Source organism: Phyllobates terribilis, unplaced genomic scaffold, assembly GCF_046119375.1.
Source record: "Phyllobates terribilis strain yellow unplaced genomic scaffold, ASM4611937v1 Scaffold_181__1_contigs__length_3860067, whole genome shotgun sequence".
NCBI lineage: Eukaryota > Metazoa > Chordata > Amphibia > Anura > Dendrobatidae > Phyllobates > Phyllobates terribilis.
Window position 1 is genome coordinate 2,905,656 of NW_027362941.1, and position 21,184 is coordinate 2,926,839.

General features: G+C 42.4%; 1 protein-coding gene across 3 annotated transcripts in view; it reads left to right on the forward strand.

The window, feature by feature from the left end:
• Positions 1-21,184, forward strand: part of XKR8 (XK related 8) — a 98,812-nt gene that overhangs the window by 60,208 nt on the left and 17,420 nt on the right. Inside the window, exon 3 of one of the 3 annotated variants that reach the window (XM_073664978.1) lies at positions 16,329-16,465. The exons of the other annotated variants lie outside the window; for them this stretch is intronic. Coding sequence (XP_073521079.1) covers positions 16,329-16,369 — 41 coding nt within the window. The 3' untranslated portion in view covers positions 16,370-16,465. Of the gene's footprint in view, positions 1-16,328; positions 16,466-21,184 lie in introns of those variants that run through there. 3 annotated transcript variants of the gene reach the window in all.

Here is a 21,184-nt window from a genome sequence, read left to right on the forward strand (position 1 = left end):
AGCCAACAATTCAAGAATTGTTTTTTTGTTTTGTTCTGCTTGTGGTAAAATTGATAAGGCAGCTTTATTCTTCGGGTCGGTACGTTTACATTGGTACCGCATTTTTTATTTTTTTTTATATTTTGGCGCTTTTACACAATAAAAACTATATTTTATAGAAAAAAGAATTGTTTTTGCATCGCTTTATTCTGAGAGCTATAACTTTTTTATTTTTCTGTTGGAGCTGTATTGCGGCTTGTTTTTTGCGGGAGAAGATGACATTTTCAGCAGTACCATTTTTATTTATATTCGTCTTTTTGATCGCGTTTTATTCCATTTTTTGTTTGGCGGTATGATGATAAAACATCGTTTTATGTTTCGTTGTTTTTTTTTTGTTTTTGTTTTTTTTTACTGTGTTCGCTAAAGGGGTTAACTACACTGTGTTCCAAATTATTATGCAAATAATATTTTCTCAGATTTTCCCAAATTACCTATATGAATTGCAGTCATTGTAATTTTCCAGTCAAATAACTATTAGAGTACAATTGAAAGGTTTTTGTACAAACTGCCTATGATAACAGTATATTTTTAAAAAAATAAAAAACTCAAACTGCACTCAAAATGAATGTTCCAAATTATAATGCACAGCAGAGTTTTCAACCTTTTGAGTCCAAATAGTATGGCTCACAAGCAGTTGTAAACAATATGAGAGGGGTAACAAGAAGGCTGTTTACACTAAGTGAAAGCACCGACCTAACTCATTAGACTTACCCATCAGGAGTGTGACTTGGTTCAGTCCCCTGCCACCAGTGACGCCCCAACGCACGTTTCGCACACCCAGTGCTTTCTCAAGAGGAGTGTCAATCTTATTAATTGATATGGGAGATATGTGGGATATTACCACTATTATCCTACCTAATTCTGCTTTTGGAATACTTACCTACAGGGACTAAAACTTATTATCAACAACTTATCACATTTCTGTCCATATGTGCCAACATTTTCTTGTTTCATCCTTTTTCCTCTTAAAAAATATTTTTAACTTTGCGACTATTCCATAATGAATTTTTAATCATTGTTTATTAATAAAGAGTGTTATCTTCTATTTGCTAGTGGCTTTTTGGAATTTTCTTCCGAATGTAGGTGTTATATCAATTCAGAATCAAGTTTCAGAAAGAAAGAAAAAGATATATGTAGACCATAGTAATCACCTCAAACATTTATTTATTAATACCAAAATAACAACAAAAACAAGGCAGAAAAAGAATCTTAAACATTTAAAAAGCACAAAAAATGACTATATGCAGACAGACAACCAAATTGGTCTAGATATAAGCTAGGTGATCCTATCCCATGGTTCCAGATCCAAAAATATTAGTACATGGTTAGTCAATTTGGTATATTACTAAAAAGTGCACTAGATACACAAAATAAAGTGCATTGTGCAACCATAACCTCATGTATATTAAACTCAAAACATGGACATATTGTAAACAGAAATGTCATAACCTCAGATTTGATATGCATAAGACATGCAAAGCAAGGTTTGCATTGAGCCAATCTATAACAAGTCTGTTGGTGACAAACTTGTTTAACAATACTTGCTATATGAACACTTCATTTCAAGATGCAATAGGCAGATGTAAAACACTTGCAGTGTCATTATATAGTGAAGAGCCATGTACAATTCATTCAGACATATTCCCCCAAATATACAGTACCAGTATGACCAAGATGTTATGAGAGAGATATCGAAAATAGGGATCCTATATGAAATAACACGGGCATAGGAGAGTTCCCCCATGCGTATCACCGCTACCAATGCTTCATCAGGGGAAAATGCTGAAGACACTGAATGCAGCTGGTCTTATTTAAATAATATACATAATTGATTAGTTACCCAGCAGCTGATTGAGCGGCAGCCCGGTCAGGATCTACATTGCTCAAATGTATGGTCTCCCTATAACCTCTCAATCTCCCCTCTCCCCCTATCTGACCACCATCTACTCACTTTCTCATCCCTGTCCTCCTCAGCTGTCACCCATGTCCAGCAAGTAGCACACATCCGCAGAAACCTTGCACATCTAGACACTCACACACTCTCTGATTCTACCACTGACATCCATATCTTCACTCTACAACACAGACAGCGCCACAGCTTTCTACAATGCCACTTTATCTTCAGCTATTGTCGCCCCTCTTGTGCATGGCAAAGTGCGACGAATCAATAGACAACCCTGGCACAATAACCTCACTAAAAAGCTTCGGCAAAAGTCCAGTGTTGCAGAGCGGTGTTGGAAGAAAACACATTTGCAAGATGACTTCACTGCATTCAAACAAGCAACACTCGCATTCAAATCAGCCCTCACCTCCGTTAAACAGGCCTACTTCACAACCCTCATATCTTCCTTATCCTACAACCCGAAACAACTATTCAACACTTAACTCCCTCCTCCGACCTCCCTCATCGCTGCTGAGGACTTTGCCACACACTTCAAAAACAAGATTGACCAAATAAGACAAGCCTTCATTGTGCGTCCGCCACAACCCCTTTGTTTTCCAGACCTTTGCCCTTCCCCTATAACATCCCTCTCCAACATCACTGAAGCAGAGCTTACTGGTCTCTCCAAATCACACCTCACCACTTGTGCACTTGACCCCATCCCATTCCACCTCCTCACCAACCTCATGTCATGCAAGGTGTGGGAAAGACTTAAAGCAACACAAAGGGAATAGGGAAAGGGAGCCCAGACTCTAGGAAAAGGGGGTGGGGGGTGGGAGTGGAGAACTTCTAGGTTGATCTAGCGTTACCCTGTCTCTCCTGACATTTCTGTATTGGTTCTTCAACAATCGCCGCACCCGTACCTCGCCCTATCTTTAACTGGCGTTTGGCTCAGGCTAGGGTAGGGAGGAGATGAGCACTAGTCTATCTCCACTAAACAGTACAGACAACAAGAAAGCACAAACGGGGAAATAGCTTATCTTTAGACGACTCCAGACAAATGTGCACGCGTCCTCAAGCTCCAGAGAGGACAAAGTAGTGTTCTTGCTAAAGCCTTCACAGGTACTAATGAATATCGCCGGCATCTCTCTCTAGCACACACCAGGTATTTATATACCCAAACCAGGGAGTTAATTAGCCAGAGGGAGGCAGATATGTCCTCTGTTTTGACACAGTTGACAACTGCCTCCTACTACAGATTCTCTCTTCCTTTGGTGTCAAAGACCTTGCCCTAGCCTGGATCTCCGCTTACCTTTCCAACCGCACATCTAGCGTCTCCCACTCCCACACTACTTCCTCATCCCGCCCTCTCTCTGTCGGAGTCCCTCAAGGCTCTGTCCTAGGACCCCTACTCTTCTCCATCTATACCCTTGGCCTGGGACAGCTCATAAAGTCCCATGGTTTCCAGTACCACCTGTATGCCGACGACACTCAGATCTACCTCTTTGGCCAACATGTCACCTCTCTGATAGACACTCTGGGATTTTGGACAGCAAACATATCCTCCTTCTTCTCCTCCCGTTTCCACAAATTCAATGTGGAAAAATCTGAACTAATCATCTTTCCTCCATCTCACATATCCTCTCCATCTGATCTATCTATCTATCTATCTATCTATCTAAATAAATGACATTACTCTTTCCCCTGTACCAGAAATCCGCTGCCTTGGCGCAACCCTCGACTTTGCTCTGTCCTTCAAACCACACATCCAAGCCCCCGCCCCACCTCCTGCCGCCTGTAGCTCAAAAATATTTCCAGAATCTATCCATCAAATTCCTCAACCCTCAATTTACTAAAGTGCTTGTGCTTGCCCTCATCATCATCTCCCGCCTTGACTACTGCAACATCCTCCTCTGAGGCCTACTTGCTGACACTCTTGCACCTCTCTAGTATGTACTTAACTCTGCTGCCCACCTAGTTCATCTCTCTCCTTGCTACTCCACACCTAGTTCATCTCTCTCCTTGCTACTCCCCTGCTACCTCCATTTGCAAATCTCTTCACTGGCTCCCAATTGCCCAGCGTATCCAGTTCAAACTACTAACACTGACCAAAAGCCATCCATAACCTTTCTCCTCTGTACATCTCTGAACTAAACTCCCGATATATTCCCTCGCGTAATCTCCGGTCCTCCCAGGACCACCTCCTCTCCTCCACACTTATTCATTCCTCACCCAATCGCATCCAAAACTTCTCCCAAATATCCCCCATCCTCTGGAATTCTGTGTCTCAACAAGTCCGATTATCCTCCACACTCGGATCCTTCAGACGGAACCTGAAAACCCTTCTTTTCAAGAAAGCTTACAACTTGTAATGACCACGCTGCCGCACCACCACCACCAGAGATTCTGCAACCCCCCAACCTACTGTCTCCTTCCCCATCATCCTGCAGAATGTAAGCTTGCAAGGGCAGGGCCCTCTTCCTTCTGTACCAGCCCATCATTGTTAGTTCATTTACTGTAAGAGATTACTGTATTTTGCATGTAACCCGTCTTATGTACAGCACCATGGAATCGATGGTGCTATATAAATAAATAATAATAAAAAAATCCGGAAGTATCGTGTAGACAATGGAAAGGTGGCACCAGAGATCTAGCGCATGTGCCATGCATTCATTAAGTTCAAAAAGACATTGCAAACATGGCATCTTGTGGCTAAGACATGATTCTGCCAAATGGGCCTATGGTAAACAGAAAATATAAACAATATGCAGACTCTAGGACACTCTCAGGCAGACTTAAGTATAATATCGCATAGGAGGAGGCGCAAAGGTTGTGTACTAGTGATGAGCGAGTATGTATCGTTAACCCTTTCGGCAAGCACGCTCGAGTGCTCGCCGATTATTTGCGGCGTTCTCGGCATCTCTGTTACTGTCGCTGTTAGCTGTGACACATTCAGGGATTGTGTGTTCGACAGGCAATCTCTGCATGTGTCACAGCTGTCTAACAGCTCTGACACTTGCAGCCGCAGCGACAGTAACAGAAAGGCCGAGCACGCTGCAAATACTCGGCGAGTGCTCGCCGAAGGGGTTAACGATACATACTCGCTCATCACTATTGAGCATCATTACATAAACATAAGACATAAAGTGGTCCCAAACAGTTAAACCCTCTCAAGTGCAAACAAGGCCATGTCAGGATAGACAAGTGTTGCAAAAAAACAGTTTTTTAATAGCTCCGTGTAAGCAAAAAATAGAGGTTAATTTAAACAGCATAATGTCATTTAAGCACAAATAATATTTATTTACACACATTCTGATGACGGTGACGAAATAACGAGTGAACAAAGTTTGCATATAGAAGTAACATCACATGTATGGCAAAAGGCTTTTGTGGGAACACTCGAAACCTCTGATCTTCTACAGTGGGTACGGAAAGTATTCAGACCCCTTTAAGTTATTCACTCTGTTTCATTGCAGCCATTTGGTAAATTCTAAAAAGTTCATTTTTTTTCTCATTAACGTACACTCTGCACCCATTTTGACTGAAAAAAAACAAAAATTTTCGAAATTTTTGAACATTTATTAAAGAAAAACTGAAATATTACAGGGTCATAAGTATTCAGACCCTTTGCTCAGTATTGAGTAGAAGCACCCTTTTGAGCTAGTACAGCCATGAGTCTTCTTGGGAATGATACAACAAGTTTTTACACCTGGATTTGGGGATCCTCTGGCATTCTTCCTTGCAGATCCTCTCCAGTTCCGTCAGGTTGGATGGTGAACATTGGTGGACAGCCATTTTCAGGTCTCTGCAGAGATGCTCTATTGGGTTTAGGTCACGGCTCTGGCTGGGCCAGACAAGAATGGTCACAGAGTTGTTCTGAAGCCACTCCTTGTTATTTTAGCTGTGTGCTTAGGGTCATTGTCTTGCTGGAAGGCGAACCTTCGGCCAGGTCTGAGGTCTAGAGCACTCTGGAAGAGGTTTTCATCCAGTATATCTCTACTTTGCTGCATTCGTGTTTCCTTCCACTGCAACCAGTCGTCTTTTCCCTGCAGCTGAAAAACACCCCTATAGCTTGATGCTGCCACCACCATGTTTCACTGTTGGGATTGTATTGGGCAGGTGATGAGCAGTGCCTGGTTTTCTCCACATATACCACTTCTATCTTCGTCTCATCAGACCAGAGAAATTTATTTCTCATAGTCTGGGAGTCCTTCATGTGTTTTTGAGCAAACTCTCGCAGGCTTTCATATGTCTTGCACTGAGGAGAAGCTCTGCCATAAAGGCCCGACTGGTAGAGGGCTGCAGTGATAGTTGACTTTGTGGAACTTTCTCCCATCTCCCTACTGCATCTCTGGAGCTCAGCCACAGTGATCTTGGGGTTCTTCTTTACCTCTCTCACCAAGGCTCTTCTCCCACGATTGCTCAGTTCAGCTGGACGGCCAGGTCTACGAAGACTGCTGGTGGTCCCAAACCTCTTCCATTTAAGGATTATGGAGGCCACTGTGCTCTTAGGAACCTTGAGTAATGCAGAAATTCTTTTGTAACCTTGGCCAGAGCTGTGCCTTGCCACAATTCTGTCTCTGAGCTCCTTGGGCAATTCCTTTGAGCTCATGATTCTCATTTGGTCTGACATGCACTGTGAGCTGTGAGGTCATATATAGACGGGTGTGTGCCTTTCCAAATCAAGTCCTATCAGTTTAATTAAACACAGCTAGACTCCAATGAAGGAGTAGAACCATCTCAAGGAGGATCACAAGGAAATGGACAGCATGTGACTTAAATATGAGTGTCTGAGCAAAAGGTCTGAATACTTCTGACCATGTGATATTTCAGTTTTTCTTTTTTAATAAATTTGCAAAAATTTCTACATTTCAGTTTTTTACAGTCAAGATGGGGTGCAGAGTGTACTTTAATGAGAAAAAAATGAACTTTTTAGAATTTACCAAATGGCTGCAATGAAACAGAGTGAAACATTTAAAGGGGTCTGAATACTTTCTGTACACACTGTGTATATATATATATATATATATATATATATATATATATATATATATAAAAGTTGGTTTCCATAAGGTTCATAATATATATATATCTTCTCAGTTCATGGGATGCAACATATTAAATAATATTGGTGAGATTGTGGTTGATCATACTGGTAAGTACATACAGCTCTGGCAAAAATTAGGAGACCACTGCAAAATTTTCAGTTTCTCTGATTCTTCTCTTTATAGGTATATTTTTGAGTAAAATGTACATTGTTGCTTTAGTCTATAAACTACTAACAACATGTCTCCGAAATTCAAAGCTAAAAATTTTGGATTTATTTGCAGCAAATGATAAAGCGTCAAAATACTAAAAAAGAAACAGAGCTTTCAGACCTCAAATTACTCATGTTTTAACTCAAGAACAGTTTAGAAATCAATATTTTGTGGACCAACCATGATTTTTAATCACAGCTTTCATGCATCTTGGCATGCTTTCCACCAGTCTTTCCATGCTTTCCAATAGAAAACTGTTCAGTGGTCTATTTTTTTTTGCCAGAGCTGTACAGTCATGGCCAAAAGTTTTGAGAATGACACCAAAATTATATTTTCACATGATCTGCTGGCCTCTGGTTTTTATTAGTGTTTGTCTGATGTTTATATCACATACAGAAATATAATTGCAATCATATTATGAGTACCAATAGGTTATATTGACAGTTAGAATGAGTTAATGCAGCAAGTCAATATTTGCAGTGTTGCCCCTTCTTCTTCAAGACCTCTGTAATTCTCCCTGGCATGCTCTCAATCAACTTTTGGACCAAATCCTGACTGATAGCAGTCCATTCTTGCATAATCAATGCTTGCATTTTGCCAGAATTTGTTGGTTTTTGTTTGTCCACCCGTCTCTTGATGATTGACCACAAGTTCTCAATGGGATTAAGATCTGGGGAGTTTCCAGGCCATGGACCCAAAATCTCTAGGTTTTGTTCCATGAGCCATTTAGTTATCACCTTTGCTTTATGGCAAGGTGCTCCATCATGCTGGAAAAGGCATTGTTGGGCGCCAAACTGCTCTTGGACGGTTGGGAGAAGTTGCTCTTGGAGGACATTCTGGTACCATTCTTTATTCATGGCTGTGTTTTTAGGCAAGACTGTGAGTGAGCCGATTCCCTTGGCTGAGAAGCAACCCCACACATGAATGGTTTCAGGATGCTTTACAGTTGGCATGAGACAAGACTGGTGGTAGCGCTCACCTCTTCTTCTCCGAATAAGCTGTTTTCCAGATGTCCCAAACAATCGAAAAGGGGATTCATCAGAGAAAATGACTTTGCTCCAGTCCTCGGCAGTCCACTTCTTGTACCTTTTGCAGAATATCAGTCGGTCCCTGATATTTTTTCTGGAGAGAAGTGGCTTCTTTGCTGCCCTCCTTGAAACCAGCCCTTGCTCAAAGAGTCTCCGCCTCACAGTGCGTACAGAAGCACTCACACCAGCCTGCTGCCATTCCTGAGCAAGCTCGGCACTGCTGGTAGTCCGATCCCGCTGCTGAAACAGTTTTAAGATACGGTCCTGGCACTTGCTGGTCTTTCTTGGGCGCCCTGGAGCCTTTTTGACAACAATGGAAGCTCTCTCCTTGAAGTTCTTGATGATGCGATAGATTGTTGACTGAGGTGCAATCTTTGTAGCTGCAATACTCTTCCCTGTTAGGCCATTTTTGTGCAGTGCAATGATGGCTGCACGTGTTTCTTTAGAGATAACCATGGTTAACTGAAGAGAAACAATGATACCAAGAACCAGCCTCCTTTTAAAGTGTCCAATGATGTCATTCTTATTTAATCATGACTGATTGATCCATTAACACAGGTGTGGGTGTTGATGAGGACAGGGCTGGCGATCAATCACTAAAACGATGTTAGCTGCTCCTTTTAAGTCAGGACTGCAATGATGTTGAAATGTGTTTTGGGGGTTAAAGTTCATTTTCTGGGCAAATATTGACTTTGCAAGTACAGTAATTGCTGTTAAGCTGATCACTCTTTGACATTCAGGAATATATGCAAATTGCCATTACAAAAAATGAAGCAGTAAACTTTAGAAAAATTACTATTTGTCTCATTCTCAATACTTTTGGCCATGACTGTATATATAAAATGACACAGAGGCAATCCATTGGATCACTAGCCCAACAATAAGGAACACGAACACCAGTTAGCCAGGATAAAGCCGTTACACACATTCTTTGCACTACCTGCTTGAGAAATAAATAAAATGCTAGGTTGCACTTTCCCCAAAATGTTTCATTAGAGCATTGTGCATGGTCTAAGGCCATAATTCAAATAAGAGGCCAATATTCGTCATAATAAACAAATCATGTGTGTGTGACAAGCCATTCAAGTGAATGCATTAATCCATGGGAGGACCTCCTCCATCAGGCTTATGTGAATGCCGTCTCATTCCTATGAGTTTTATACATTACATATGGCATCTCATCTAGTGAGAACAAACAACCTTAGTCATACTGGTAGGTGTCTCAATCAAAGTCTCATTTTATGACCATCACCATATTTAACCATAATAGAAAGTACACAAATGAGTATACTGGTATATATAATTTACAGGAGAGGAAAAATGATCGGCTTATTAGCCTACCATAGGTAATACGTATTGAATAAAAACATGGCTATTGAACACTGTTCTTTCTTCTACCAGCATAGATTATTCAGATAGATCTCTCAGATGCCCTATCCCAAAGAATAAGCCTAATAAAGAGAAAAAAAGGAAAAATTAAATATAAGATCTACAATGCAGAGTAACATTGTGACCCTCTCTAAAACACATATCTCTGTTTGTGGAAACCAGAAAAAAGGATGTTCTTCTTTAAGGCCCAGAGGTGCGATACTTTGTAACTCGAAGATCCATCTCGATTCCCTGCGTAGCAGGGCATTTGTAATGTCTCTCCCTCTGATTGATATCAGTGCCTCAAGACCAATGACTCTAATCTCTCTAGGGCTCCCCCCATGCTCCTGAAGAAAGTGTGACTCTATTGAGGTGGATTTACCTTTTTAATAGATCTTTATGTGCAGTCCTCATATTGGATGAATGCTGTTGGATACTTTTTCGAAATTCCTGTGTAGTTTGGCCCATGTAGATTTTAACATGGGCAAATCAGAGTATAGATCATATTTCTTGTGCGACAGTTAAAATAACTTTTACCCAAAATAAGTTAGATAATATATTAAAATAACTTTTGATGCGAATGTCTCAAAGCTGTTGGAAGATTGTCACCTTCTTCCAGAGTTGTCAGTGGACAGATGTTACACCCTCCACATAGGTACGAACCCACCAACCTTGTACCTCTATTTAAATTCACGATGGGTCACTTAAAATGGCTCATTGTGTGTCGATCCTTCAGGTTTCTTGCTCACCTTGCTATCATCATTGGCGTATCAGATAGAAAGGGTTTCAACCTTGTTTCGCTAAGCAGAATATTCCAGTTTTTGTTCAGTATTTTCCTGACAGACCATTGGTTGTTGAATGTAGTTACTACATTAATTGTCTTCGGTGTCTCTTGCGTCTGAGGTAGAAAGGTCTCTTTACGTTCAATTCTAATCGAATGTTGGTAAGCTGTAGAAATGACTTTTTTGGGTATCCCCACGCTTTGAATCTTTTGGTCAGGTCCTTGGCCTCTGTTTTAAAGTCATCCAGCATAGTACATTTTCTCCGGGCCAGGAGGAACTGACCCTTCGGAGTGCCATCACAAAGGTGTCCCGGGTGGAAGCTGGTATAGTGCAGAAGGCTGTTAGTCGCTGTTGGTTTTCGGTACAGGTTAGTTTTGATGGAGATGCCCTCTATTTAAATCTTCAAATCCAGGAATGCTATTGATGATAGAAAGAGATTCTTCGTCAATCTAATGTCCCATGGGTTATCATTTAAGGTAGCGATGAAATGATTATAATCCTCCATACTACCTCTCCAAAGAAAAAAATGTCTTCTATGAAGCGGAACCACTGGATTACATTCCTTTTGGAATGTATCCAGGGTTTGCAATTTAGTTTTCTCCCACCACCTTAAAAAAAGATTTGCACAAGCGGGGTCACAACGTGCACCCATTGCAGTACGAGATATGTCTGTAGAAGACACGATAGCAAATTAAATAGTTATTTAGTTTTCTTTATTATTTTTTATTCTATCGTCTCTCCCATTACCTGTGCTGTTAGAGTCCAAGAAGAAGGTAATAGCTTCTATATCCAGTTTGTGTCCAATGTTGGTATATAATGACTCAACGTTAAGTGTAATCAAGACAGTATCTGCTGGTATGGAGAGAGTGTCAAGTCGTTGAATCCGGTCCGATGAATCTCTGATACACGAACCAAGGGAAAGGACCATGAGTTGTAGATAAAAATCAATATAAACATATGGTCCTTCAAACAGACCCCCTATTCCCGCCACTATAGGCCTACCTGGTGGTTCCTTCATTGATTTATGCACCGTGGGGAGCATGTACAGTGTGGGAGTAGTTGGGTGTTGAGTTGACAGAAAATAATTTTCCTTTTTGGTAATTGTATTGTGATGTAATGTGTTCAAAAGTAATCAATTCAATTTCCCCTTTAACGTTTCGTTGGGGTCCGAGGGCAGAACCTGGTAACGGAGACCATTTGCCAACTGACGCTTCACCTTTGTGTCTAATTCAATGGGCCACAACACAACATGGCCCCACTTGTCCTCTTCTTTTATAATGTAGGTCTTATTCTTAATGAGGTCATTGAGTGCCTCATTTTCTTCTTTGGATAGGTTGTTATGCCTCCCTCTATCGATCTTGAGTCCCTCTATGTCCCTGCGAACGGAATGGAAAAAATTCTGAATTGCAGGGAAAAAGAGGGTGTCACTTGTGAGGGAATTCTTTCAGTAACTTTTTCTTATTACCTGGAGTTGTCTCATTCTCCTCCAGTAAGTAGTAGATTTTGGAAGCCCAGCCTTTCATCCTGTGGAAGCGTATCTACAAGGGATGTTTGGTTATATAATAGTTTAAACTCTAATTGCCTACAAAAAGCATAGACGTCTTTGAAGAGAGTAAATTTGTTGAGTCTAGTCATCGGGGAAAATGAGAAAGTATTTTTTCTTCCATTTCACTAAGAACATGATTTGAAAGGTTAATAGTTATGAGGTTACCCTCATCTGCATCTGGATTCACAATTACTTCCTCTTGGTATGTCTCAGATCCCATTTGTAAGTCTGGGACCAATTCCTGAATTTCCTTTTTCTTAAATTGGGTGTGTTTGCGCCTGCCCCTTCGTTTGCATTTTCTGACTCACTTATTTCTGAGGATAAAAACTCATCACTAGAGAGTTCACATACAGTCATAGGATTCATTTTTTTCAAGTTTTTAGCTTGTTGAGTGGTCCTCAAGTTGCCTTTGTATCCACTTGTATACTGTATTTGAATCAAAGTCAGTCTTATCAAGTATAAACTTTTTGTTTTTTTGCCCGTTTGAGATCCCTCTCAAATTGGTCAATGCTAGTTTTCAGCCGATCTCGAAATGGTGCAACCTCCCTCTCAGAATCATAGGAAAGGAGATTCTTTTTTTTATCCTTGATCTCAACCTTAAGTTTTTTTTAAGTTTTTGGTCATGATCAATAAGCCTATCCAAAAGGATCTCAATGCATTTAGAGATACCCGATTCCCATGTCTGTCTAAATTCCTGATCTGTTTCCCATGCTGGGAATATCTGAACCCTTAATCCTCTTGGAGCTAAACCCATTTTCTTATATTCTAGTAGACTTTTTTATATTCCACCATGTTTTTGTTAGTGCCTTGTGCAATTTGATTAGATTATTTGAAAGCTTATAGAGGCTACCAGTACTACCACCTGCACACTGTGCTATATCCAAAAAAAACCTACCAAAAATATCCTCTGCCTGGTTACGCCAGGCTACCTCTCTGGCGGTCAGGCCCATGACAGGATTATTCAATTATAGTCTGGATACTATTAATAGTTTTAGGCGTGGCACAACTCCAAGAAATCTTGTTGTATAAGAGACAACAAAAACAAAGCAACTTGAAATAAATAAACTCTATATATCTTATTTAGGAGGGCACCACCTAGTGGACAAAAGGGGATCAACTGTTACATATCAATTCAAGAATCAGAAAGAAGGAAAAAAAGATATACAGTTAGGTCCATATATATTTGGACAGAGACAACATTTTTCTAATTTTGGTTCTAGACATTACCACAATGAATTTTAAACAAAACAATTCAGATGCAGTTGAAGTTCAGACTTTCAGCTTTCATTTGAGGGTATCCACATTAAAATTGGATGAAGGGTTTAGGAGTTTCAGCTCCTTAACATGTGCCACCCTGTTTTTAAAGGGACCAAAAGTAATTGAACTATTGACTCCAAGGCTATTTCATGGACAGGTGTGGGCAATCCCTTCGTTATGTCTTTCTCAATTAAGCAGATAAAAGGCCTGAAGTTGATTTGAGGTGTGGTGCTTGCATTTGGAAGGTTTTGCTGTGAAGTAAACATGCGGTCAAAGGAGCTCTCCATGCAGGTGAAACAAGCCATCCTTAAGCTGCAATAACAGAAAAAACCCATTCGAGAAATTGCTACAATATTAGGAGTGGCAAAATCTACAGTTTGGTACATTCTGAGAAAGAAAGAAAGCACTGGTGAACTCATCAATGCAAAAAGACCTTGGCGCCCACGGAAGACAACAGTGGTGGATGATCGCAGAATAATCTCCATGATGAAGAGAAACCCCTTCACAACAGCCAACCAAGTGAACAACACTCTCCAGGAGGTAGGCGTATCAATATCCAAATCTACCATAAAGAGAAGACTGCATGAAAGTAAATGCAGAGGGTTCACTGCACGGTGCAAGCCACTCATAAGCATCAAGAATAAAAAGGCTAGACTGGACTTTGCTAAAAAACATCTAAAAAAGCCAGCACAGTTCTGGAAGAACATTCTTTGGACAGATGAAACCAAGATCAACCTCTACCAGAATGTTGGAAAGAGAAAAGTATGGCGAAGGCGTGGTACAGCTCATGATCCAAAGCATACCACATTATCTGTAAAACATGGCGGAGGCAGTGTGATGGCTTGGGCATGCATGGCTGCCAGTTGCACTGGGTCACTAGTGTTTATTGATGATGTGACAGGACAGAAGCAGCCAAATGAATTCTGATGTATTCAGAGCCATACTGTGTGCTCAGATCCAGCCAAATGCAGCCAAACTGATTGGTCGTCGTTTCATACTACAGATGGACAATGACCCAAAACATAAAGCCAAAGCAACCCAGGAGTTTATTAAAGCAAAGAAGTGGAATATTCTTGAATGGCCAAGTCAGTCACCTGATCTCCACCCAATTGAGCATGCATTTCACTTGTTAAAGATTAAACTTCAGACAGAAAGGCCCACAAACAAACAGCAACTGAAGACCACCGCAGTGAAGGCCTGGCAGAGCATCAAAAAGGAGGAAACCCAGCGTCTGGTGATGTCCATGAGTTCAAGACTTCAGGCAGTCATTGCCAACAAAGGGTTTTCAACCAAGTACTAGAAATGAACATTTTATTTACAATTATTTAATCTGTCCAATTACTTTTGGTCCCTTTAAAAACAGGGTGGCACATGTTAAAGAGCTGAAACTCCTAAACCCTTCATCCAATTTTAATGTGGATACCCTCAAATGAAAGCTGAAAGTCTGAACTTCAACTGCATCTGAATTGTTTTGTTTAAAATTCATTGTGGTAATGTCTAGAACCAAAATTAGAAAAATGTTGTCTCTGTCCAAATATATATGGACCTAACTGTATGTAGACCATAGTGATCACCTTAGGCAGTTTTTTATTTGTTAATACCAAATAACAAAAACAAGCCACAAAGAGAATCTTTAAAAACATTTAAAAAGCACAAAAAAATGGCTATATGTACACAGACAACCAACCTGGTCTAGATATAGGCCAGGTGATACTATCCCTTGGTTCCAGATTCTACTTAGTGAAACAAGGTTGAAACCCTTTCTATCTTATACTCCAATGATGATAATGTGGCGCCCCTGCTGCGCATGAGTGCCACAGATCCTAGAGGGGTGCATGAACGGATTCCTCCACAAGAGGCCCCCACAGCACACACACACCTCCACCTTCCACCTCAGACCAGCAGAGGGAGCCCGATAGGGATATAAATAGGGAAGGTGGAGCTAGGCAGTCAGTTCCTCTGGAGAGTTCAGCAAGTGCAGTTCTGAATACACTGCACTTGCAGTGTATTCAGAACTGTAGTCCAGAGAGAGCTCAGTTAGAGCCCAAGGCGTGCCGACGCCATGAGAGCGGTGAACTGCGGCAAGCTGCCGCTAGTGTGTGTAGCCTAGTGAGGGCCCCGAGCGAGGCCGAAGGCTAGAGGAGTGAGTAGCATTGGGGGCAGAGGAGATGTACAAGCTCACCCCAGAAAACATATACCGGACACCGGGTCCGCGTCTACAGGGCCGTATATCCCCCTGTAGACAACCGGAGACCCCTCTGGAAGACTTCAAGTCCCAGGATCACCCAAGAGCTGATCATACCAGAGCCATGAGTCACGGAGGCCCCGCAAGCTGGGAGCGTGTATTTCAAGAGAAGGCCCTACCACAAAGTCAGCCGGTGCAGGACAGAAACAAAGTTAGGCCTAGCTCCAGGCAGGTCAGAAACTGACTACACAAAGGCAAGAAACAGGAGGCCCTATACCCGCTCACTGGGGAGGATCCTGATATGCACCCATCACCCTACAGTGCTCTGGGATGTGCCTGATCTTCCATCAGTAAAAGGTACTGAAGTGACTATCGTGTCTGTCCCTGTTCTTGCTTTGAGCCGGCTGGGTCCCATCTGTCCTGCATCCGTACATCCCCACTTCCCTGAGGCCTAGCTCCACCTATGGGGAGCTATACCACGCAAGCTGCCTTAACACCGGCCTCAGTGGGCTGCCGCAGCGCTGGTGATCCTCATCAGACACCACAGGTGGCGTCACAAACTTTTATAGAATTATCCACCCTTTTTTTAAAGAGAGGCCCAGGGTACGGGCCCGGGAGCCGTCTACCGCGACATCCCCCAAAACTAACAACAAGGCCCGGGCGCCGAGTCCTCCCCATCCCCTGGGCGCGACAATAGCAAGGAGAGTAAGAAAACTGAAGGATCGACTCACAATGAGCAATTTAAAGCGAACCGCCGTGAATTTAAATAGAGCTACAAGGTTGTGGGTTTGTACCCAGGTGAAGGGTGTAACAGATTTAACTGGAATGTCGAGGAAAAACAAAATTGAGAACAAAATACACAATACAAGATTGACAACCTTTCAGTTTTTAACTAATAGTCAAACATAAAAGATAGCTGATGTTGTAATTATTTAATTAATGTCATCAAGAAAACTATTTTTTTCCTCTCCTTCCCTTTTTAGGTCAAATGCAGAAGACCCAGGCTATCCTTAAGATCTTATAACACATACCATGCAGTGGATGTGAAGGGCCCCACCACCCTCTGTTTTTCACTAATTGAACAATAATTTATAATAAACTGTTTCCACTTCAGAAGAAATTTGCCTGCTTGTGACTCTTTATTGCCGAGAGCATGTTGCAGCTCTACTTACATAAAATGTTTTATTTGTGCTATTAATTTTTCAATGGGGGGGATATTGGGATCTAACCAATATTTAAGGAGCTGCTTTTTTTGCTAGTATAAGCAAGGTATGTAATAAACCAGGTGGACCACCCACCTTCCTATCAGAGATTATGGTGCTACTCAAAGTGCAACAGTGCTAGATATGGAGAAAGGGTATACCCAGGGTCCCACATGGTATAAACTAGATCAGATACCTGTCCCCAATAGGAAACTGTCTCAGGACCGCACCAGAGGCCGTGTAGGAGGTCAGAGTAGGGATGCTGGCACTTAGGACAAGCCGTTAGTCTATTTGATAGAGAGTTTTTTTTACGGATGTTAAAGGCGTATATTGCCCCATGTATGATTTTATATTGAGTTTCTCTCCACGTTTCGTTTATAATGGGTTTCCTGAATTGAATCCATCCCATCCTTATCTTATCTGGAATGTCAATGTGTTGCCTCCAATACTTAAGGCCTCGTCACACTTAGCGACACTGCAGCGATCCCGACAACGATACGACCTGTCAGGGATCGTTGCTGCGTCGCTATGTGGTCGCTGGTGAGCTGTCAAACAGGCAGGCTCACCAACGATCAGGGGAGCAGCGACATCGTGGAAAGAATCTTTCCACGATGTCCTGCTCCTGGTTACGAGCCTGCTGAAGCAAGAGCAGGCTGGTAACTATGGTAAACATCGGGTTACTAGGGGCACACGCGCTCCTAGTAACCCGTTGTTCATCATGGTTACCACTCTGCTGTGGTGAGCGGGAGGTTACCGTAGCAGAGTGGTAACCATGATAAACAGCGGGTTACTAAGTGCGCGTGCGCCCCAAGTAACCCGCTGTTTATCATGGTTACCAGCCTGATCGCTGCTCCCGCTGGTCACACACAGCGATGTGTGCTGACCAGCGGGAGGGCAACGGCCAAAAAAAGGTCCAGGACATTCTGCAGCGATCAGCGACCTCACAGCAGGGGCCTGATCGCTGCAAAGTGTCACACATAGCAACATCGCTGGTGAGGTCGCTGTTGCGTCACCAAAACCTTGACTCAGCAGCGATCTCGCTAGCGATCTCGCTATGTGAGACTTGGGCTTTAAAGGTGTCAGGGTGTACACCCTAAGGATTGGATTTCATTACCAACTAAAGAACAGAAATTGAGGGAGTATCCGAAGGGGATAGAAAAATGTTATCTAACTCAATTTGGGTAAAAGTTATTTTAACGGTTGCATGAGAAATATGATCTATGCTCTGATTTGCCCGTGTTTTAAAATCTATGATGGCCAAATCACGCAGCAATTTCGAAAAAGCATCCAACAGCATTTATCCAATATAAGGACTGCACATAAAGATCTATTCAAAGGTAAATCCATTACCTCAATAGCATCACATTTTCTTCAGGAGCATGGGGAGAGCCCTAGGGGGATTAGAGTTATGGGCCTTGAGGCACTTAAGATATCAATCAGAGGGGGGACTCTACAAATGCCCTGTTATGCAGGGAATCGAGATGGATCTTCAAGTTACAAGGTATGGCACCTTGGGGCCTTAACAAAGAACATCTTTTTCTGGTTTCTACAAACAGAGATAGGTGTTTTGGAGACAGTCACAATGTTACTATGCATATTATTGTAGGTCTTTTATATTTAATTTTTTCTTTTTTTTCTCTTTTATTAGGCTTATTCTCTAGGATAGGGCATCTGTTAGATCTATCTGAATAATCCATGCAGGTAGAAGAAAGAAGAGTCTTCAATAGCCATGTTTTTGGCCAATATGTATCACCTATGGTAGGCTAATAAGCCGGATCATTTTTCCTCTCCTGTAAATTTGTAAATTATATATACCAGTACGCTCAATTGTGTACTTTCTATTATGATTAAATATGGTGATGGTCATAAAATGAGACTTTGATTGAGGTACCTACCAGTATGACTAAGGTTGTTTATTCTCACTAAATGAGATGCCATATCTTAGGGATTCCACACGATCCCTATTACTCACAGAGACCACCCACTGTGCTCTCTGGAGCGAGCAGCTCCAGTATTATGGCAATAAAAAAGCAGCTAACAGTCTATTCAGAAGGACTATCAGCTGTGTATCCACCAGACTTCTGCACAACACAACTGATGGTCCCAACCCCATTTATAAGGCAAGAAATCCCACTTATTAAACCTGACAGGGCACACCTGTGAAGTGAAAACCATTTCCGGTGACTACCTCTTGAAGCTCATCAAGAGAATGCCAAGAGTGTGCAAAGCAGTCATCAAAGCAAAAGGTGGCTACTTTGAAGAACCTAGAATATAAGACATATTTTCAGTTGTTTCACACTTTTTTGTTAAGTATATAATTCCACATGTGTTAATTCATAGTTTTGATGCCTTCAGTTTGAATGTACAATTTTCATAGTCATGAAAATACAGAAAAATCTTTAAATGAGAAGATGTGTCCAAACTTTTGGTCTGTACTGTATATACATATATAACCATCCCTTTGTCTGAAGCCTCTATAGACTGCACATGCACGACACAACGCATACCGCGATCTCCGGCGTCATACTTAGCTGACCGGGAGGAGCGTTGCCGCGGCTACTATCTTCTCGCCAGAGTCCGGGGCAGGAGTGAAGGCGTCGGAATCAGCGCATGCACATAGCGCTACCTGGCGCCATTTACTGAAGACACATTTGCAGTGTATCTTCAGCAAAATGGCGCTGCACAGCGTGGCATGGGCACGCATGTACTCCGGCGCCACACTCCTCCCCCAGCCTCCGGCAGAACAGGACACGGCAGCGATGGAGCACAGGGAAGAAAGGTGAGTATAAGTGGTTCTTTTTTGTATGTGTGCAGTGTGAAAGGGATGAGGTGGCCAAATACCAGGATTGGGGGATGAGGGGTACCACACATGCCAGGATTGGGAGATGAGGGGTACCACACATACCAGGATTGGGGGATGAGGGGTACCACACATACCAGGATTGGGGGGTGAAGTGTACCATGCATACCAGGATTGGGGGGTGAGGGGGGCCATGCATACCAGGATTGGGAGGTGAGGGGGGCCATGCATACCAGCATTGGGGGGTGAGGGGTGCCATGCATACCAGGATAGGAATGCGCGGTACTATGCATACCAGGATGATAGATGGGGTGCCATACATACCAGGATGAGGGGTATAATGCATACCAGAATAGGGATGAGGGGTACCATGCATACCAGAATAGGAATATGTGGTGCAATGCATACCAGGATAGGGATGAAGGGGCCATACATACCAAGATTGGGGATGAGGGAGCCATGCATACCAGAATAGGGATAAGGGGTACCATGCATGCCAGGATAGGAATGCGGGGTACCATGCATACCAGGATTGAGGGCTGAGGAGGCCATACATACCAGAATTGAGATGCGGGGTACCATGCATGCCATGTATATCAAATTTGGGATGAGGGGGCCATGCATACCAGGATTGGGGATGAGGGTTGCCATGCATACCAGGATTGGGGATGAGGGGTGCCATGCATACCAGGATTGGGGATGAGGGGTGCCATGCATACCAGGATTGGGAATGAGGAGTCCCATGCATACCAGGATTGGGGGATGAGGGGTGCCATGCATTCCAGGATTGCGGGATGAGGGGTGCCATGCATTCCAGGGATGAGGGGTGCCATGCATTCCAGGATTGCGGGATGAGGGGTGCCATGCATTCCAGGATTGCAGGATGAGTGGTGCCATGCATTTCAGGATTGCGGGATGAGGGGTGCCATGCATACCAGGATTGGGGGTGAGGGGTGCCATGCCTACCAGGATAGGGATGAGGCGTGCCATGCATACCAGGATAGGGATGAGGGCAGCACATAACAAGATGGAGGAAAAGGATTGGGGAGCACAAATACCAGGATGGGGGCAGCACAAATACCAGGATGGGGATGAGGGGTGCTATGCATACCAGGACAGGATGGGGGCAGCACAAATACCAGGATGGGGGGCAGCACATACTAGCATGGGGGACCATATACCAATAAAAATGCTCGCCACTTGGGCGTAGAACAGGCTCAATAGCTAGTATGTATGTGTATATATATATCTGTATATGTATATATGTATGTATATGTATGTATATATATATATATATATATATATATATAAATAATTATACACACGCACACACTTACCAGTATAATCAACCACAATCTCACCAATATTATTTAATATGTTGCATCCCATGAGCTGAGAAGATATATACATTTTATGAACCTTATGGAAACCAACTGTATATATAGAAGATCAGAGGTACATGTGTGACATGTCATCAGAATGTGCGAATATAAAGATTATTTGTGCCTAAATGACATAGGGCAGTTTAGATTAACCTCTATTTTCTGCCTACAAGTTTTTTTGTTTTTTTTTGCAACACTTGCCCCTGTTCAGACACAGCCATGTTTATCTTATCATGACCTTGTTTACACTTGGTAGAGTTTATCCAACTGCTTGGGACCACTTTTTTGTTTCTTTTGACAACATATGTTACCCCCCATATAATGCCCCATGCAGGATGTCACCCCCCATATAATGCCCCATGCAGGATGTCAACCCCCATATTATGCCCCATGCAGGATGTCACCCCCCCATATTATGTTCCATGCCTCCATACATAAAAAAAAAAAAAATCCTA